The sequence below is a fragment of the Coffea arabica genome, chromosome 10c, assembly GCF_036785885.1.
Source record: "Coffea arabica cultivar ET-39 chromosome 10c, Coffea Arabica ET-39 HiFi, whole genome shotgun sequence".
NCBI classification, from domain to species: Eukaryota; Viridiplantae; Streptophyta; class Magnoliopsida; order Gentianales; family Rubiaceae; genus Coffea; species Coffea arabica.
This window is the reverse complement of record NC_092329.1, coordinates 14,196,241-14,211,909: the sequence shown is the minus strand read 5'-3', so window position 1 is coordinate 14,211,909 and position 15,669 is coordinate 14,196,241. Positions and strand designations below refer to the sequence as shown.

The window sequence follows — 15,669 nt, the reverse complement described above, 5'->3', positions numbered from 1 at the left end:
GCTTAAACTTTTATTTGGAAATATTGTCTTGAGGTTGTTGGCAAGGAGTTTTGTCCATTTTTATGGGGAACTCTGTCAAAATTTTTCTGAAAATTTTTTCCAGTATTAATGGCCAAAATGTTCACATTTTAAGTGCTCAAACTCTTCCATTGGATAGAATGCTACATGTACTATGATCAGGTTTAGTCCTTATTATGTTTGGAAATAATTATTATGCTTAGAAAGTATATTCGGTTAAATAAGAAAAATTATGCTTACAAATTTGCAAGGTTAATGATATTTCTCATTTTGACTTAATTTTATAAGTAAGTGATTGATATAGTCAAAACAAGGCCAAATTCTTCCTTTAATGATGTTAGAGGGAAAAGAAATCATTTCAAACAAAAAAAAATGAGAGTGACAGAGAAAAAATATGCATATTAATCTTCTACTCCAATGATTCACATACCGAGTAACCGGGGGTTGGCATCTACAAATGTCGACATTCGCGTAAAAAGGTATCGGAATTAAGAGTATGCTTAGCAATTTGAATAAGTGAAATGTTGAGTAACCGAGATTCTTCACTTAAAAGTGTCGATTTTCGCGTAAAAAGGCATTTTCACTATTAAAATAAAATGGAGTATGAATAAATCCCTCTCATTAGTTAAGTTTTTATGCTATAAATGCATAAATGTATATAAATATTTATACAATAAAAATTATAAATTACAAATAATATTAATTATACATTTATACATAATATTAATATATATTTATAAATTATAATTTATAGATTTATATAATATTCATTTATAATTTATACATTTTTATTAATTATACATTTATAAAATATTTATTTTACGTATTATATATAATATAATACATTTATACATTTACAGATTTTTTTATCAATACATAAATACATTTATTTACAACTATTTATAAATGTATTATAAATGTCATTTAAGAAATTTTACTTTTCCACTACATAATAGCAAATTAGAGAAATTGATTAATCAATTATTAGTAGTATCAATAACAAAAAAATAAAATACTATTCATGTTCATTCTTATTTTTTATTTCACTATAAATAATAATTGCTAACTTTTCTTTTTTATGTGGTAGATAATATGTTACTTTTAATATAAGTAGTTGAGTAACTACGAATTCTCAATTAGTTTATAGATACTTAAATTATTGAATAACTAGATTAATACACTTTGCAAAAATTGTTGACGTACTAGATTAATACACTTTACAACATCAGCTACATATATTTTTTAACAACAAAGAGTTTATGGTAAATTATTAAGAATGCTTTTAACAAATAAACAAATTTAAAAAGTAATTTAAAAATTATTAGAATTTTTTTATGCAATTTTCTAGGAATTCGTATTTATCGGATGCAAGATAAAGTCCAACCAAAAAGCTTGCTACATTGGTTAAGATTTATTCCCCCAAATTATTATCAACTATTGATGTCAATATTATGGGATTTTTTTTTTCCAGTTCTGATGAATTTAGAGCCTTAAGTAGTAAAATTTGTAGAAATTTGCATTTTACAATTTCCAATGAATTCATAAAGCAACAGAAAATGGCATTATGACCTCGCATTTCAGAAATGCGAGGTACATATAACTCGCATTTCAGAAATGCGAGGTCATGTACCTCGCATTTCTGAAATGCGAGCTCATCTATTTTTTTTTTTTTAAATTCGGTGGTATAAAAATTAAGGAGAGTTCGCATTCATCAAATGCGAGCTCAAGGAACTCGCATTGGATGAATGCGAAGACCCCAAAAACAGAACCTAGTACACAAATTACCCCCTTTGTAGAAATTTTTTAAAAATCATCACAATTTTAGAAATTTCTCGCTGCGGTTTTGACTTGTCATCTTTATTTTATCATAAAATCATACTTTGATTTGATAATGCAAAACAATTGTTATATTTCGTATACTTTTTGATTATCATTTTTCAAGTAAAATTTCTCGTGATAATTGAAGAAACTGCTTTTGCTGTGCAGAAATTGTGTTTATGTCCATCTCTAGGCACATTATTCATCCACCTCTCTCTCTCTCTCTCTCTCTCTCTCTCTCTGTGGCAGGCATTCATCCACTTCTCTTGCATGTGCACAGAGTTAAAAGACAGAAATTACCAAAAAAAAAAAGAGTTCAAAGAAGGAAGACATTTGCACTAAATTGCAATCGCTTACGACAAAAATGAATTTGCAATTAATAATTTGAAAAGAGTTTATCTAACGGGTATTCAACAAGTTACAAGGGATCGTAAGTGTTAATTTTTTGAAAAAGTGAAATTAAATTGGATTACATATAAATAGAATGGGCCAATAAATAGAAATAGTAAATTGTGTATATCAACCAATGTCGCGTTGACACCCATATAAGAGTGCTGGACATAGCATTAAATTGTTGAATTACAATTTTTTAAAGAAACATTTTTACATTTTTTGTGATCACATTTTCTAATTATTTTTTTTATTTCATGTATGTCAAATCCTTATTATATATATATATATATATATTTTAAAAAAAATAGAAAATAGCAATCCAAATGAGAAAATTTTCTACATTCACCTTTGTAACTGACTTTTTTTTTTTAGCGTAAACAGGTTACACTACTATTCTATGTGAAAGTCTTCATTCTTTTTGTCCTATTCCTTACATGCTGCTAACTGTTAAGTGCTGTATAATGAAATACTTTTGCATTTTTTTACTTGTATAAGAAAATGACTTTTTACCAATCACTAAATAAAAACAAATGAACATTTAATGTTAATTTATTAATTAATGTTTTTACATCTAGATCTAAAATCCGGCATATTATTGCATATGTGCAGACATAGAGTCATTAATTTCAACAGGTAAAATAAAATGAAATTTGAGGAAAACTAATAATGAGACAGTGTCCGTGAGTTCATGCACCATCAGCGGCCGGCCTGAAGCACAGCTCTAGATTATTATTTTGAAAATGTATGGACACAACTGGTCTGACAAGTGACAACAACGACAATATTATGTACATGTACTTTTCCCCATGAATTTTATAAGTTGGATAGATCAAACAATGAATGTAAACGGATAAGACAGAGAGAGAGAGAGAGAGAGAGAGAGAGAGAGAGTTTAAGGATAGAGCAGTGGAGTAGAAGTATCAGTAGAGCAGGTATTGCCGATTATAAAACAAAAAATAGTGAATGTAAACTGACAAGGGACACCAATATTGGCTAACATAGAAAACTGAGATTAGATTACAACATGAGAAGTTCTTTCAGAGTTTAAGGATAATGATGAAGCGTTTGGGGTGGAGAACCTTCCCCATCATCACGTGTTTTAAAAATTCTTCTCGCCCCATCTCTTATTAACTCTGGGGGTAGGGATGGCAACGGAGCCAGGCACCCGCGGGCACCCGTCTTGTAGGGGGACATTGGGACCGGGGGGGGGGGAATTTCCCCCCCCTTTAGAAACGGGGCGAGGGGTGGGAGTAAACTCCCCCGCCCCACCCCCTGCCTCACCACCCATTTGAAAATATATATATATATATATATGTACATAATTATATAATATATAATGATATTATCAATTATACTACTAATTATACATGTTTATTAATAAACAATATTAATTATTTATATTAAATTTATTAATACATTTATGTTAAATTCCTAACTATACTTAATACAATAACACTTTTTTCTAAAAAAATAATAACAATTTAGTGATTGTATTTGTATCAAAAGTGAAAAATTGATTATTTTAGTTATATTTATTTTATCATATTAGATTGTATTCAAATAACTTTTGTTTAATTATTTTTATGAGTTTCAATTGTAAAGGTACAATGAATAATAATTTGATGATGTATTGATATTGTAGTACTTGATTATTTGCTCAAATTTAATTATAATAAAATTATATAATAAAATTTTTTTTAACTCCCACGGGTGCCCCTGCGGGGGAAGCCGGGGGAGGGGGGAATTAAAGTGCAACGGGGCGGGGGTTGGGGGAGGTGTTCCCCACCCCATTGCCACCCTATCTGGGGGTGCTCTCGTGAGGGACTATACTCTTCTCCATTGCATTGGAGAGAATTTTTTTTCGTTATAGTCAATAAAGTTAACTTGAAAATTATTTTCAAGAATTAATACTATTCATAATCTATGTTGTCACTTGTGCCAGTTAAACGTCGAATTTTGTCTTAAATTGACTAGGTTTTACTGTTTGATTAATCATTATCAATTTTATTACGATGACTCATTTTTCACTATTTAAATGTTTCGCGTAAATTAAATGTCAAAATGTTGTCAAAAGATTATCATTTTTTAAATTGTTGATCTATAGATCAAAATACTAATAATGGCACACTCAAATGATTTTACAAAATTATAATGATTTACACAAAAATAAATGGATACATTAATAGAGAAAATTTCAATGGAAAGGATCTTAATCCCACTCATGCGTGGTCATGGTCATTGTCACTATACATATATATAAAAAGGAGTTTGGGTGTCACTGTTCAGTTTTTTAGTCCAACTCCTCCATGGGCAATTCAGTAATCAAACATAGTGTTGTGCAAAACATAAAGCTAATTGTGCAAAAGTGTGATGCTGGAGTGTGGACAGCATGACCATTTTAACCTTTAATGTGCCGTCAAACGTGATTGGGCACGTGATAGTATCTTTATTAAATGGTTGTTATGGAAAGAAAATTACTTACGTTGACCCCAAATGTTACTGTTGACTCTTGGTTTAGCAGTAAAGAGGTGGTCTATGTGAAATTTCATCATGATTAATTAGTGAGGCGGTATTAAAACAATGGGAAAATCGCCAATTTAGTCCCTAAACATTTTCACTAACGCCAATTTGATCCCTAAAAATTTTTAACTATGAAATTAGTTCTCAAAGTAAAATACATACGCCAATTTAGGACCTCCATCGCAGCGCCGCTCGAAACTTGTCTTTTATTGAAGTAGACGGCGGTCCATTCAGGGGCATTTTGGGCACTTCATGCCAAGATGATGCTTGGATACAAAATTGATTTGCGTTCAACACTGTCCGAAATTAGGAAAGCTTCATGCGAGAGTGTGTGTGGTCTTGAGCAGATCCCATTCTAAAATGTCTTCAAATTCCTCTTTTCGAACGCACAATAGGAGAAGAAATATGGATGAGGGTTCATCCAGTTCAGCCACCAATGGAGATCTAAGGAATAGGACATATCACACTTCAACTGTTGGAGGATTTAGTGGTGAAAAGTTTGAAAACTACACTGAAGATGCTCGTGTGGAGTGCCATTGCCGAGAAGTATGCAAAATAGTTAGTTTGTGGACTACAGCAAATCCATCAAGAAGGTTTTACGGATGCAGAAATTACGGTGTATGTGCCCAACTGGAATGGAATTTATTTGGGGTTCATTCCTTTTTTTTAGGTTAATTGTTTTTTTATTACTAATCTGAGAATATATGATAATTTGCAGAGGCGCCATGCTTGCAATTTCTTTTTATGGCACGATCCTCCCATGTCGGAGTACACCAAGAACGTGATGGTGAAATTGCTACGAGAGCTAAGAAAAGCAGAGGGGGAGAACATGGAAATGAAGAAAGAAATAAAAAATTTGAAAAAAAGGATCGTGCTATTACTATTGGTTGTGTTTAGCTGCTACATTTTATTAGTGATAATGTTGAGTGATAATGCCAAAAAGAGGCATGTAGAGCAAGGACTCAAAATGTTGCAATAGCTCAGATAATGCTGGATGTTGAACCTAGTTTAGCAAGCGGCAACTATGTATGAGTGATAGTGCTGGATAGCGGCAACTAGTAGCTAAGATAGTGCTGGATGTTGAGTGATAACTATGTATGACTATTGAACATGGTTAGGTACTTATTTCTCATATTTAATTTCAATAGGGTTTTGCTTTGAATTTGAAAAATCCCAACCTTGAAACCAAACAACAGCAAAATAACCAACTATGACCGTAACTAGATATCAACTATGTCATACTTACCCGAAAAAAAAAATTTTGTAGAGTTTTGCTTTCATTTTTAAGAATCCTAACTAGCAACCAAATACATAGTACGTTAAGGTTTTTTCAGATAACAACTTGAGCAATAAAAAATTTCAGAACCTGCCAATGAGTATCATTCCAACCATTAACAAAAAAGGGATATGTTCATATCAGTTGGACATGATCGTTAGGTACCAAAATAATAGCACAATTCCAGCAAACTATGTGACGGTCCCACCTTCCCCTAGGGCGTACCCCAGGGTTCGGCGGATTGCCTGCCCAACTCTCGCCAGGACTCACTCACTCATATCTCACTCATACATCCATAAATAATAAATAACATTGCAAATCAAACTTATAATATACATCGATGCTCAAATCCAAATACAAAGCTTCTACATACCAAAATATTTCGAAGCGTTTACAATTCAAGTACAAGCAACCCTAGTCGGGTGCTAGCGCGAGTACAGTTACAAAATTCAAAATTACTAAACTACGCTAGTCTTTACAAGTCTCACGCCTCGCTCGTACCCCCTGTAAGAAAAATAAATGGAGTGGAATGAGCTAAAAATCCAGTGAGATTCCAAATAACAAGTTGACCATTGTTTATAAGCACAAGTATCAACGTAGCAAAAGAACGAGCATAACAAGTTCATAAAAGTGAACAATACACTTCAAATAGCAAATTTCAAAATGAATGAGTGTAAAGTAGCTTTTGTTTTTCAAAAGAAACAATAATCCAATAAGCAATAATCATTTCACAGTATAAGGATACGGATGGCTCTCAGGAGTCAAGTTCCCATTGCTTCACCAGAGTTTGATCAAATATTAGTTGACACTTCGTCAACTTTCAAGTAAAGTAACCAATCCAGTAGTATTTCGCTTAACTCCAATCCGTCCACCATTCAACCCCCTTACCGGACCCGAACACCAACTAAACACTGGTGGTAATACTGGAGTATACCGATTAGTCGAGAAGATAACACTCCACTCGACATCATTAACTACCTATGGTTCGTTATCTAATCGACCAAGCCTTTGCTGGCTCAACTCGATTAACTAGCCAATGGGGTTTGGGTCCCCAAAAAGTCGATGAGATAACACTCCAATCGACTGAATCAAGATAAAAGTATGGAGACGGGAATGAGAGGTACCTCCCACTCGAATCGAGTGTGGTACATACTGCCGCTCAATACTTACAAGTCACGCACAAGTATCTCAAATCAATTGCAATAATAAACAAGTACATATCACACTAGGGCAAGTGCGATAAAGTATACCCTTGCCCGATCATACCAATCACATATCATTCGATTATGTTGATCAAGTATTGAAAACCAGTGTCCAATTTAATCAAGTATTTGGAAGCACCCATCAAAGATCTAGTGTCTCTCAAAAGTCACGTTCAGATCCAACTCCTTGGTTGGAGTCCAAATCTGTGATAAAATATCATTGACGAATGTAAAACTCTCTAGAGTTTGAAACATAGGAGTTTCGCTTCAAGAAATCAAATAAATGCAACACGTTTAAGTAGTATTCAAGATACTTATCAAATCTCGAAAAATTTATGCTCGCTCGTTTAGTTTCAGTAAGAAAGCGGTTAAAACTTTAGAACTTCCATTGGAGTTGAAAGAACGAGAAAAATGTAATTCTATTGATTATTACTTTCATTTTTCAAGGGTACAACGTAGGCCAAGTTCTAATTTAGATATCTCGATAAAAGAAGATGCAATTATCCTAGATGATTCAAGTGGTATTCGTTCTCAAATCCTTCGCAAATCGCAAGTATATCTACCTAGCCCTCAAGCGTAAATTTGGGCAGCACGCCCTTTGTATATACCTATTTTCCAACCCTTTATGACTTCATTCTTTTCCTCAATCAGTCCCAAAGTCACACATAAAATAATCTCATTTCAATAGCCGTTCAATAGACTCAAAATCATACAAGTACAAAATCAAGTTAGGAAAATGTTCGGAAATGAAGTTTATATCATAAATCAAAAGACAGATTTGACGTCGTTTAGCGGAACAGACACAACCGAAAATACACTCATCGGATTGGCATGAAATTTATACCATTTTGAAGCTAAGACAAAGGCCTACAACTTTGATGAAGACCACTCAGTCCAATTCGTGGTGTATCTAGGTCAAAATTTCAAATTACAGAACCAGAATCTCACATTCGGGCTAGTTAACCGCACTATGTACAACCGACAATAACTCAGGCTACCGAAGTCCGATTAAGGGGTTTTCAGTGCCGTTGGAAAGCTAAGACATAGAACTACAACTTATATGTTTTGGCCAAATGATAATTCAGTACGGATCAGGGTGAACAGACGTGATTAGATTGGTGAAATGTCCAAACTGTCCATGAAGCTCTACCTATGGCAGTCAGGGGTATTTCTATCTTTTAATGAGATACAATGCTCGGATTGAGATGAAATTTTATAGAAAACTATAAAACATCATTCCCTACAACTTTCATGTTTTATGCTAAGCCTAATTCAGTCTCTAACCTAGTCAAACAGAACCGGTCAGAACAGGGGAGGTGAAAAACTGAAATCTGAAATTTGGGGTTTCAAAGGGAAATCTCTTCATTTCTTGCTTAAATCACTACCACAACCTTTTATACCAGATTATAACCATCATATACCATCTACCCAACAAGAAATACAGTTGAAAACCTCAACCTTAACTCAAGAACATGCACCATATCCATCCAAACCATTGAAATAACTATCATTAACAAAAAATTTAAGGTGCTATACCAACTTAAACAAGATTAAAAGTAAGAAAACGGTAAACCAGCATTATTACCTTACTAAAGCTGCTTCCAAGAGTAACCCTAGCTTTCCCTTCCAAACTTTTACCAACACACAACTACCTAAGCGCTCAAAGGAAGATTTGATCGGTTTAGTTTCTTGATTTTCACTCAAATGAAGCTAAACTCTAAGATATAAATGGAGTTTTTTCTCTCTTTTTGTTCCTTCAAGTTTCGGCTAAGAGGTATGAGAAATGAAGAAGAATGAAGGCTAAGGAAAGTTAATAAGGTTGGTCTTAGGTTGGGTCAAAGATAGTTAGATGTTTGCCAAGTGTCACTCCAAGATCTTCCTCAAAATTTTTTCCTTTTCCTTGGCTTTTTGGGTCAAATATTTCGGTCCTCTTGATCAGCTTTAGAGGTGATATTTAAGCTCTAATATCAATGAGATTAGCTTGATAAAAATGGTGGTAAAATGGTGGGTTCAATCGGTAATGAATGGTACCCGTCGGTTCGAGCCGATTTTCCTTAAATCGCGTATACTAGGGTTTTCACTTATAATTCACTAACTTATTATTATCACTTCTAATCACATACTTAATATCATCTAAAACTCACTCTTAATCACCAATTTGATCCACTCTCCGTATCGGGTAGTCACACTACGGATAGGCGTAAAAATCTTAGTTTACCTTAACGATGAATGCAAAAGGAAAAACACTTAATTCTATTCTTTATTCCAAACATTGGAGATGTAAATGAGTAGTATAGCTATTATAAGGAAATAAATGCCAAATAAAAAGAAATTTTAAGAAAATATGAGGGATTTTACAATTCCAGTACAATTAGGGTTTCGATTCAAAATGAGAGATTTAAGAAAACCGATTAGTCACAAGTAAACTAGGATTTTTGTTTAGACTTTAAGGTTTCTAGAATTTAGGGTTTCTCATTTTAAAATAAAACAATGTCTTAAATAAAGAAATTGTAATATCCTCTTGGAGACTAAACAACAATAGTATCCCAAAAGTTAGGGTATCACAAACTAAATGTTCCAACTAATATGATTTAACTTGGGAACTAGGATACATATTCCATAAGTAGGCTCACAAACAAGGTTTAGCCAAATATTGTCAGCCAAAATACATAAGTAGGCTCCGAAAACTGCCTTCAATCCCTATATTCTTCAACTAATATATTGATCAACTTTGAATGTGAGCTACTATAGATACTTGGCCTTCATCATAACCAGCTAGATGGTTTTCAGTTCTGGGTTCATTCTTCTCGTCTGGATTATCTATGAGCCTGTGTGCCGCATAAATATGCAAGTATAAGTGTGCTGTTATAAAGAAAACATGCAAAGTAGAAACAATTAACAATCTCATAAACTAACCCTCTGTTTTTCTCTACGTTTTTTCCCAATTGACTCAACATATGGGCCATAAGCATCCATAGATGCCTTCCGTATTCTCCAAGATTGTGCTTGATATGTAGGACATGTTTTCCTGTTATGTCCTGGAGTTCGACAAATTCTACATTTTACAGTCTTTGTCTTTTGTTCAGGAACTTCACTAGGAGCCGAAGATGTCAACTCTATTGTTTCAGCTGGTTCTTGAACTTCAGTTCATGTACAGGGAGCTACAAGGGAAAATAATAATCATCAGTGGCTATATAGATACAATTAACATGCGAGTTGTAATTTGATTATGGAGTAACTATGTCCTGCAGCTCCAGTAGCTTGTTTTTCAACGGGAAAGCCTTGCCAAGCATGATGTTGATTAGCCACAGTAGGACGTAACCCCTTTGTTTAGAGAAAACATTAGCAAAGAGACTTAATATTACTCAAAATAGTGTAGGTGTTTGGTAGGAATAACAAACCAGATGTTGAAGTATTTATCTCATTTGCATATCTTTGCTCACTGTTGTGGATTTTTGGGCACGTTCTTCTATTGTGACCCAACTCTTGACAATTTCTGCACCTATTACTGTTGACAGATGGCCCCCTACTTCTACCATGTGTAGTTAACTGCTCCGGTGGTATAAGTCGGGGGCATTTTCTTTTAGTGTGTCCTTTTTCATGGCAGTTTGAGTAACTCAGTAGACATACTCCTGTTTTTGACAGCTTTGTAACTCTATTACTGCATTTTCGAGGTTCATCCGATTCCCTTCGCCTTACTTGCTTAGGCTTTCCAGGAAGTCTCACTTTGTTAGGTGGCAGTATAGGTTCCTTGGTCGAGCATTTCCATGCATTTGGACCACTTATTGGAGCAATAGCAGGTTCATATGCAGCCAAGTATGCCTCCCTTGAATAACACTTGTGCACATAGTCCTCTGGTTTGCCACCGGCAAGTGAAATGCATGCAATGGCATGGCAACAAGGCAAGCATGTGAGCTCCCACTTTCTACAAGTACACGTACACTTGTCTAGGTCTACCACATAGGTTCTCCCATAGATGTGTTGGACTTCAAATCTTTTGTCATCTGACTGTCGAGCAATATTGGCAGCACACTCAATTTTTGCCTTTTCCAACTTGTTCTGAATTTTTGGGTAAATGTCATTAGTCCGTTTCTTCAACCATTCTCTTATTGTCCTTAATCTCTCCATGAGATAAACTCTAATGTTCTCAAGCATACCAAGAATTGGTTTTTCTCTGGCCTCTACGATGACTGAGTTGAAACTCTCACATAAGTTATTCAATAGAATATCACACTTTGCTACTTCTCTAAAGTGTGATCTTGACCAGTGTTTTGGACTAGTGTTGTCTAGCAGCCACCTGTGAGCATTGCCATCATACTCTCTTAAAATTTTCATTTCAGATTCAAATCTCCTCATATAGGATGATCGTGCACACGCCCAAAATCTATTCTTAATGGACTGTCCAAGGTGCAACTTCTTTATGTTGTTGTGTAGGTGTCGTACACAATGTCTATGCTCTACTCCTGGAACCATTTCTTCAATAGCAGATCCTAAACCCTGCAAGTGTAGACAAATAAGCCAAAGACGATTCATTGACACAAAAAAAAATCCAGCAAGCATAAGCAGCACAATGTTACCTTTTGCCTATCACTGATGATAGTCCAGCTCTTCTGTTCAGAAATTGACAAATCATACTTCAAGAATTCTATGAAGCACTTCCAAGAATTTTTATTTTCGACCTCCACCACGGCATAAGCAACAGGGTAAATGCAGTCATTTGTATCAATACCGATTGCTGTTAACAACATTCCGAGGTGTGGACCCCTCAGGTGATAACCATCCACCCTAATCACATGTTTACAACCAGCTTTGAACCCTCTTTTCAATGCTTCAAAGCATATATATAATCTTAAAAATCTCTCCTTACCACTGCTTTCGTCAAGTATGGTCTCCATATGCATTGTTGTCCCGGGATTACATGTAAGTAGTTCATCACAATAGTCCCACAGCTTTTCTGTATTGGTTATTGTAACTACCATGAATCAACGACTTGGCCTTCATGAAAATCTTACTTGCCTAGTGCTTAGTGATGTTGACATTGAGTTCAAGGTAAACTTTTTCCATGAATTGTGCAATTGTCACCTTCTTATTTAGCCTAAGGAATTCCGTGTAATGTCTACTTAAGAAACCAGAATTGGCCCGTTTGTGATAAAATGTCCTACCACAATGACAAGATGGTCCCATGGTTCGTATGACAAATGCATCACTATTAGTCTCTTTAGAAGCATAAATGAACCAGCTGCAATTTGCAGCCTTGCAATTAGCCCTCATTCTTCTAATATCATTTTTTTTCCATTGAAAATTTTTTTCCCATTTCACACCATAGTAATCAATTGCTCTCTTGAAGATTTGTTTATCATCGAATAACAACCCAGCATAGAATTTTGGTTCTGCCATGTCAATTTCAGGCCTAAACCTGATATATCTTGGCTTCCTCATTCTTAAACTGTCTTCATCCGAGGACTCACAGCAGCTATTTAGATCCTCAGTGTTCATTGTGGCTGTCTTCATACACTACAATGGGATCTCTACCATATAGATTCCAGTCATCCTTAGAAACCCCTTTTTTGCAACTTTCTTCTTTACATGCTGTTGTTTTTCTTAGTGCATCAGCAGTTGGTTTTGTGGCATTATTTTGATTACCATTTGTCTCTCCATCAGCAAGTGTTTCTCCTCTTTTCTGATCAGCCTCATTTTTGTTACTTTCTTGTTTGCATGCTGCTGTTTTTCCTAGTGCATCAACACTTGATTTTGTGGCATTATTTTTACTACCTTGAGTCTCTCCACCAGCAAGTGTTTCTCCTATTTTTAAATCAGTTTTTACCTCTTTTTCAGTACTAGCAACAGTTTTCTGGAAAATCACATCATTTTCATCTTTGCTAAAGTCATAATTACTATCATGAAAACTTTCAGCATTAGTAGACTTTAATTCTTCATCATCATCAACAATACAGTTATCTTCTTCCTCAATAACTTCAATTGGCACTGTAGTATCTTCAAAGGTAGTGCAGTCATCGAAGGTTATGTCAACATAACAACAATCCTCTTTTGACACACTAGACTCAGCCGCACCAACATTACACCTGTCTAATTTACTCTCCAACAACCTGATATGAAATTCTTGTACCAAATATAGTTCAACATCACCAATTTCGCTCCCTATGGCAGCCATATCTGCAACATCATCTTCACTATCTATTTTGCAAAATTTAAATTCGTTTTCTCTGCCAACTACTCTATAATACATTTTTACATTACCTTCATATCTAAGCAAAATACAGAATGCAGAGAGACTTTTCAAACTCACTCCATTTGTAAGAATACCCTCAAAAGATTCCACACTGCCCCCGATATACTTTTCTTCTGGTGGTCCAAAATATACCCCATCATGAAATATTTTCAGCGTAAAATAATCCAATCTGTGTCCTGTTTCTTTTTTTCACATAAAGACAAAAATTTTTTTATTAATTATTTTTCACGTGCTCAACCTTTATTTTGTCCCTATTTCCAGTACCATAGAAGCAACAATATAATGTATTTTTGCCAACAAAGGGACCACATAAACTAAAGAAAAATCGAAAAAAGTAACATTCCAACAAAGTGTGAACCGCCGCAGTAAAGAAAAGTACTACATGAGCTAACAAAGGGACCACATGAGCTAAAGAAAAGTACCATGAAAGCAACAATGTAATGCAGTTTTGTCAACAAAGGGACCACACGAGCTAAAGAAAAATCGAAAAAGCAACATCAATCCACATTCCTGACCCCACCCCAGACATCAATCCCATATTCATCACAACAGATTCACAATAAGTTTCGACTTACCAAACTTTCCCGCTACCATTTCACTGGATTTAGCTCCAGCACTCTTAGGTGGTCCCAATTGTTCCGTCTTTAGCATTTTCCCTTTGTCGAAGTCGCTTTCCATCATCAGATTCAACTGCACTGATGCAAAATTCAGTCGGCAACAAAATGCCCTAAATCGGTTTCACACACACTCTCACACGAAGCTTTCCTAATTTCGGACAGTGTTGGACGCAAATTAATTTTGTATCCAAGCATTAAAATCATCTTGGCATGAATTGCCCAAAATGCCCCTGAATGGACCGCCGTCTACTTCAATAAGAGACAAGTCCTAAATTGGCGTATGTATTTTACTTTGAGGACTAATTTCACGGTTAAAAATTTTTAGGGATCAAATTGGCGTTAGTGAAAATGTTTAGGGACTAAATTGGCAATTTCCCCTAAAACAATTTTAGTTGAATGAATCAAGTAGCCATTATTAAGACTTAAGACAACTTTAATGTATCATATTATGTGTTATTATAAGCTATTATTATTCCTTATATGGAATTGTTTGTTAATATTGATCTTATTTTATGGTAAACATGCAATTGCATCTATATTGATAACTTACATATTAGTATTCTTTTCCCACAATCTATGAAATTCGCCGCCCAGATGCAGCTGCCGGAAGACTGGCTAAGAAACATCGTAACTAAAGAAAGAATCAGAGCTATCTTATGCTGCTTATTATCTACATATTACCTACAAATAAAGACTTGTGAAGATTACTATGAAGTTTCAGCCGTATTTAGATCAGATCAAATGCAAAGCAGTAAAACATAAGCAATATCTATAGCTGCACAAAACTGCTATATTAATATTGTGTGCTTAAATTTCTACTTATGACATCCGAACCCCTTTTATTCATGTTTAGGAATGTTTTTTCGATTACTATTTCATTTCACAGGCACCAATACCTACGCACAATGCGGGAACAACCCCCTAGTATACATATATAATACTATAGTAACTTTACTAATCATTCTTTTGAAATTGTAGCCAGAAATTCAACATGAGGTGTGTTGACAAAAATTAAACCAAGCCTATTTAGAAGTTTAGTAGTTTTATATTTATATTTTTTTATCTGGTAACTAGATTAGAATTGGTGTCAAACTTGATTTAGGAAACAGGTTGAATCATATTTTGGTATTATAATTAGAATATAATTTGTGGTTATGTTTCTCTATTTAAGAACTTGGAATCCTAACGTTTGAAGTTGAGGGAAATTAGTGAACTAAAACAGAATAATATGTTTCCTCCCATACCTTTCTTATTGTTTTTCATTTGTAAGATTTTAATGTTACTTCTGTTGTGCCTTTTGTTGAGCTAACAAATGGTATTAGGTACCTGGATTCAAGAGTTTGATTTTGGGGTGTCTATGTACCTAGAGGGTGTGCAAAGTTTGTGATACAAAAACCTATGTCATAGGATAATGCAGAGATTGTAGTGGAGTACTCGTATATTGAACGATTGGACCATGTGAGTTGGTCTTGGAGTACTCGTTCATTGATTGATAACTAGGGAAAAAAGAGACCCTAATTGGACAAGAGGTCTCAAGTGAGGACTTTGTCGAGATTGTTAGTATTATGTAGTGAT

At 34.5% G+C, this 15,669-nt stretch overlaps 1 protein-coding gene across 1 annotated transcript; it reads right to left on the bottom strand.

Annotated features, from left to right (window-relative positions):
* Positions 1-9,952: 9,952 nt before the first annotated feature.
* On the bottom strand, positions 9,953-12,206 carry LOC140015813 (uncharacterized). Its single transcript, XM_072068636.1, has 3 exons — positions 11,805-12,206; positions 10,629-11,724; positions 9,953-10,089 (listed from the first exon to the last, which is right to left on the bottom strand). Exons 1-3 carry the CDS (start codon positions 12,204-12,206, stop codon positions 9,953-9,955), a joined length of 1,635 nt encoding a protein of 544 aa, XP_071924737.1.
* Between the last annotated feature and the right edge of the window lie 3,463 nt (positions 12,207-15,669).

What these genes read in the sequence shown, in the direction of transcription:
- LOC140015813 (XM_072068636.1), bottom strand. Translation starts at nt 12,206, where the DNA reads ATGGTAGTTACAATAACCAATACAGAAAAGCTGTGGGACTATTGTGAT. An exon ending in TCATCAGTGATAGGCAAAAG is followed by an intron (nt 11,725 to 11,804) that starts GTAACATTGTGC and finishes CTACACTTGCAG; the next exon opens with GGTTTAGGATCTGCTATTGA. An exon ending in GATAAATACTTCAACATCTG is followed by an intron (nt 10,090 to 10,628) that starts GTTTGTTATTCC and finishes TCTTTATAACAG; the next exon opens with CACACTTATACTTGCATATT.